The sequence below is a fragment of the Synchiropus splendidus genome, chromosome 12, assembly GCF_027744825.2.
Source record: "Synchiropus splendidus isolate RoL2022-P1 chromosome 12, RoL_Sspl_1.0, whole genome shotgun sequence".
In the NCBI taxonomy this organism is placed as follows: domain Eukaryota; kingdom Metazoa; phylum Chordata; class Actinopteri; order Syngnathiformes; family Callionymidae; genus Synchiropus; species Synchiropus splendidus.
The window spans coordinates 19,512,627-19,518,493 of record NC_071345.1 but is presented as its reverse complement, the minus strand read 5'-3'; the positions used below and the strand labels follow the sequence as shown (position 1 = coordinate 19,518,493).

Genomic DNA, 5,867 nt, shown 5'->3' with positions numbered 1-5,867 from the left:
TATTAATAATGTAATAATGTAATATTAATGAACAAGCTGTCCAGGGTAGCCTTCTAAAATGTCTTCTCGTTAAATCTTGACTTTCAAAAATCACCTACTGTTCATATTGTTTTCTTGACAGCGTGTACTCGTGTACTCGTAAGCAGCGGAGAATCGGAAGTCATAATTGTGTGCGCAATTACGCACGAGTGAGTGGCTGTTGGAAACACGCCACCGACAGAAACACACCGACACTCCAGGAAAGACCTTTTGCACAGCTGCTCTTCTTTGTACAGCGGTGGGCAATGCGCAATCGAGTGCTCTAAATCAAGGCGCACACACTGACTGGGGGCAGAAGAGAGCGAGCGAGAGAGAGGAGTGGGACACGCCCTTCTCTCGGCTGGCTGTGGGGTCTGTGCCGGGGGTTGACCAGCCTCTCTCCCTCATCTGTCAGCCTGCTGCTTGGCGCCTCCCTCTCCTCTATAAATGAAGGGATTCTATTCATTACTTTCACACTGATCCTGCTCCTGTACGACGGACGTGGACGGAACACGGGATGTGTTGACTCAAATCGACTCGATCGTACTCTCTCGTTTATTTCCGGCGTTCATCGGACCCGCTCCTCTTGAGTAAATTGATCGTGTTGGTGGCTTGATCGAAGATGAAAGCTGTTAGTCAGGACTCGTGCAGCGGCAGCCCGCTCTCCCTGCACTGTGTGTCCAAGCAGAGCGTCAACATCGCCCGGTGCAGGACGGAGGACGAGGACCACTTCTGCCTGCAGTACGACATGAACGACTGCTACAGCCGACTCAAGCGCCTGGTTCCCACCATTCCGCAGGATAAGAAAGTCAGCAAAGTGGAGATCCTCCAGCACGTCATCGACTACATCCTGGACCTGCAGCTGGCCCTGGAGACGCACCCTTCTTTCCAGAAGCAGCCGCCACAGAGGACCTACGCTCCCGCTTCGGCTCCCAGCAGGACACCGCTGACAGTGCTCAACATCGACCACCAGGTGAGACTCCGTCCCACTAAGCGTCACACGCGTGTCATTGTTCTTGCGATGGAGAAATCAAACGCGCCGCAGACCTGATCACTCGGTTGCAGATTGCGCACTTGATCGCGGGGCTGGCAGATTAGCATGACAATGGGAGAGTAGTGGCCCACCTTACCCCGGGACTGGAGAAGTGCCTCGGCCCACGGACCACTCCACTGCACAATGAGGGCAATTTGCTGTTCAGAATCTACAGTGGAATTAATCATAGCTGATAAATGGGTTCCCTCTGCTCCGCTCCACTGCATGTCATTCATTCTTCCCAGCTGCAGGCCTGTATATTTACTTTCATGTCTTCATTTTGGTTTTCAGAGGCCAGCAATTGTCAAGAAGCCAGAGGATTCAATTTTGTGCCGCTGAACACTTCAAAGGTGAGTGACGAACTTGACCTGCACGTCGGAAATATATTTTCAAAATGTGTATTTTTTCTGACCCTATATAAATGAGTCATGGAGTGGGGTGTCGCATCTGCGGAAGCATCTGTAGGTCAGGGGCAACAATAAATCGTCTGAAACCTCAGACAGACAGCTGTGCTTTGCACAATAACTGCCTCTTCGATAGCTTGCCACACGTCTCCTGCTTCATTTAAAAGAAGAATTCAAGTATGATAACACACCAAATATCATGAAGCCGGTGTGAGCCTGTCACAATGAGACGCCCTCAGTCTGGCCCCTTCATTCTTGCCCAACAGCCTGAGAAGCCGTGCGCTGGTTGTTGGTTTGTTTTGGGTTGTTGATCAAGCATGGCCTCTGTTTTGCTGGTGGCGCCAGTCAGTCTAGAGCTCTGCAGCTCACCCCCGCCTCTATTCATCCCCTCCACAGGTGTGCAGGCTGCACAGAGCCGCTCCAAAGCCAGCAAAAGCTTCGCCAGGGAATCACACCCAACTGGAGGCACAATCACGAGGGGATTTCAAAAGCATTGGGAGGAATTAAACCCAAATAAAATGTACATCAACGTTGGTTCCAAAGAACGAGGGATCACTCTTCACCTCCCTGGTTTTTTGTTCATTTACTTTCTCGATGAAAAAATGCTTCGTGTGAAGTTCTTTTACCTAACTTAAACTCGTGACGGGGACTCCAGTTTAAAGCTTTACTAAACTGCGAAAATCATTGTACATGTTTGGTACATCTATTGTTTCAAATAGATGATTTGTGTGGGACAGGGAATGGCCCCTGGAATCTTTAAGTGTTGGATATTGTAAAGAAGAACAATTCTGATTGGAGACCATTAAGATTGTACATATCTAGAGAAAAAGAATGTTCTATGAAAGTTTGTGAAAGCAAAAACGTATATGCTTCTAATAGACTATTGTAATAATAAGATATTTTTATTAAAAATCTCTTTGTTGTTCTGTAAATATTGTGTTTACACTTTGAAGTCTTTAGTGAATGAATGTGATCAGCCCGTTAAATGTCCTCACACCTTCCTATCTTTCTTTTCGGGAACTGTTGAAACTATGTAGCATGCATGTCACACTGCGGAGAATCTGAATGTGCACTGAAGCGGCCTCGGGTGTAGATACACGCTGGACACTTTGCTTTGCCCTGCACAGCTTTCTCTGCTGGTTTTGAACTTGTTAGCGATGACATCACTTCTGCTCTTTGATATTTCTTTGAAAGGCCGACGTTGACTCTTCTTTCATTGCACTCTGGTCAAACAATAACAGAGAGAGTTACAGCACTACTTCTGGCTGTGTTTACACTGTAATACCCAAAAAAGGCTACTGAACAACGTCTCCTGTAGATGATTCACGCCGCGAAATATCTTAAATAAATGTGAACATTATCCGAGCCTGTGTGGACAACAAACCAACCATGGTGTGCATTTAGTGTTGCATCGGTTTAAAGGGGGGAAAAAAAAATCAATGCCTTTATTTTTCGTGAAAATGAACACCGACTTTACCTCACCACCCTCCTGCCAGTGTGAGAGGGCACTTGTACTTGACTGTCAGCTGCACTGTTGGACTCAGCCTTCGCTGGCTTGTGAGGAGTTGTCAAAACAATTAAAGTTTCCAGGAAATCAGAACTTCTTGTCTCCTGTTTTTGCTCGGCTGATGAGCTCAAATGAGCAAAGGTGAATGCACTTATTTGTACACCATTAAAAATATCTAGTGGTACTATTACTCTAGGTGGTTTCTAACATGACAAAATCCTCCACCACAAATTTGTCATTACATCTTTCTGTTCCTGTGGAATTTTTATTTTGGGCACATTTATTCCATCATTTCCTTTCTTTTAGAGATAAATTCATGTGCAGTATATATTACACTCTACTAAACTTGCTGGCTATATCAATAAAATCTTCAATTTCAAATGGATCATTGAACATGAGTGAACAACAAAATTATGTTACACATTTTGAAGTGTAATTAAATGCCAGTTATTATAGTTAAATATCTTAGCAGGAGCCTAATGATGATCTACTCATGATTTAAGCACAGTTCCTTGTGTAGGCTACAATAAATTGCATTTATTAAAAATGTATTAAATTCATTGTTTGCTAAATATGCAAGTGAAATCAAATCAAATCCAAAGTCAACTAAAAGTTACAAAAAAAATGACATTCTGATATTTTCTGCACTTTATTTAGCATCACACAAAATGTTTTGAAATATTGATTTTTAAAGTGCTACAAAAAGTATTTTTTTTATAGCACTTTCGCGATGAACTTAGGCGTGCTTCTTTTCCTCGCCGTCTGATGACTTCAATAATGCTCCGCGTTTTAGATTCACCATGGCAAATCTGTCTATTAATGACCTGCCTTCATTTATATGAATATGCTTTGCATATCCGTTGGTTTGGGCCTCTGGCTTTGCTCATGTGGAGAAACAGTATTCACTCATAAATATTGCAAATGCTTTTCCAACAGCAAAACATTGTTTACTCACCTAAGTGATGAAAGCAAAAATAAATGCTGAAAGCTAAAATCCAAAACACTACGTAAAAGGAATGAGGCTGGAATCAACAAGTTAAAAAGACGAATGATTCAACAAGACTGCTCCGTGATAGTTTTGGGGTATAAAATCATTTTATTAAGCAGCTTCTTCACTAGCTACAGCTGTATTATTAGTAGTATCTTAGTAGTAATTGTTATTAAGTCTTAGTAGTATTTATTATTATGTCTTTATTTTTATTTTTATTCTTATCTTGCATGTTTGTCACGAAAAGCAATTTCCGTCCGGATCAATAAAGTGATTCTGATTTTGAATATTCTGTTTTTTCAGCACAAAATGACTCCAGTGTTTTAATAACAAATGTGTCTATGTTTTCTTTATTGTGCATCAAAAATCAGGTGACTACTTGTTTGAAGACTTAAAAGCAGGTAAGTGCTGCAAGTGTTTCCCTGCTTCCGAGCGGATGAAGTGTGTCCTTGAGTCAAAGCAGGCCTGTCAGCCATTTCAATCTCAGCTCCTGCTTCCCTGACTTTTTATTTCATCATCACGACTGCAGTGCGTTGTTGTCTGGTAAATGTCCATTACCTTTATATCACTGTGAACCCTGTGGGATATAAAACATAAATACTCCAGCTCTTTGATGGCCTGTCCGAGCTGCCCGTGATGGCAGAGGTTCACCTTCAAGTGTTATCAAGCAACTAAACATTGACAAAGATTAATCTCCACGAAATATTGAAGAGTCCTCGTTCATATTCTGAATTTCGCCTTCATGCAGTGAGTTCAATTTGTCAGATTGTATTTGATTTATTTGAAATTTGTTTCTCAAGTCAAGAAAAATAGAAAGTTTTTTAGCAGGAGTTTCTTTATGTCCGGATTTTGTTCTCTATGCCTGAGGGGGTTTTTATCGGGTCATTTGGGGATTCAAAGTCTCAGTAGAGGTGAGTGTGCTCGCTGTCTGTATCAGCTTTAGCATTTAAAACATGTATTTGAACTGAGTCCTCTTCTGGAATCAGATCTGGGGTGTGGTTCTCAGCTTCGGATTTTCTCCAGTCGGCACTTTGTCTTCAGTATGTCTTGCACTGCTGCAGCATGTACTGTACAGTAAATAAAGCAATGAAATCTGATCTAATAATACAATGCATACAGTATATAAAAAAGATTATCTTAGCCCGTGACCCTATACAATAGTGCGTAAGAGAGCCACACACATTAAAGCAATAGTTGTGTGTTTACATGGCCTCAGTCACAAAGGACTCGACCTCCGCCAGCAATGAAGAAAGATGAGCCTTTCCACTGCGGAGAGAAATACGAATCTTGATCACAGGCTGCAGTCTATAATTCTTTCAAATGAACGGAACAACCTATTTGTTTAATGTCGGCATAGAAAATATAAATACAAGTTTCGTAAATAAAGCAAAGTATGAGACAACACAGCTTGGTAATTGAAGTGAAAAGTCTTAATACGGTCGAGGGTTTCATGAGCATGAAGAGGAATCATTCCAGTCGCTTCATTTTTCTGAGAGATATTTTAAACATTTGAGAAGTCCAGCTGTTTCTACTTGAGCACTCTCATCAATCTGATGAAGCCTTGTGCGTAAACTGCCAGCAGGAATCTTTTCTGCGCTCCTTGTCACTTGCCACCTTTCCCCCCACTCTTTAGCTTCTATATGAATTGTGATGATAGATAAATGATAGACGTGTTCGATGAATGTGATTGCAACATGAGCTATACCAGCCGTATTTCACAGTCATTCTGAGCGCACGTTTTGCATCTCTGTTGAACTTCATTCTGATTAAAGTCATCCACAAGTTATTTATTTAATATTATTGAAAGTATTCAATATTCTTGAGCTTCACACTTGTGGATAAGAGGTTTCATCTATTTCAAGATCCTACTTCATTTACATCATGTGAGCTGTGACACAAAATAATAACACAATACAA

The 5,867-nt window shown here is 41.8% G+C and overlaps 1 protein-coding gene across 1 annotated transcript; it reads left to right on the top strand.

Moving 5' to 3' along the window:
• Window positions 1-375: 375 nt before the first annotated feature.
• On the top strand, window positions 376-3,386 carry id4 (inhibitor of DNA binding 4). Its single transcript, XM_053881158.1, has 3 exons — window positions 376-991; window positions 1,343-1,401; window positions 1,852-3,386. Exons 1-2 carry the CDS (start codon window positions 641-643, stop codon window positions 1,388-1,390), a joined length of 399 nt encoding a protein of 132 aa, XP_053737133.1. The 5' UTR covers window positions 376-640; the 3' UTR covers window positions 1,391-1,401; window positions 1,852-3,386.
• The last annotated feature ends 2,481 nt before the right edge of the window (window positions 3,387-5,867 follow it).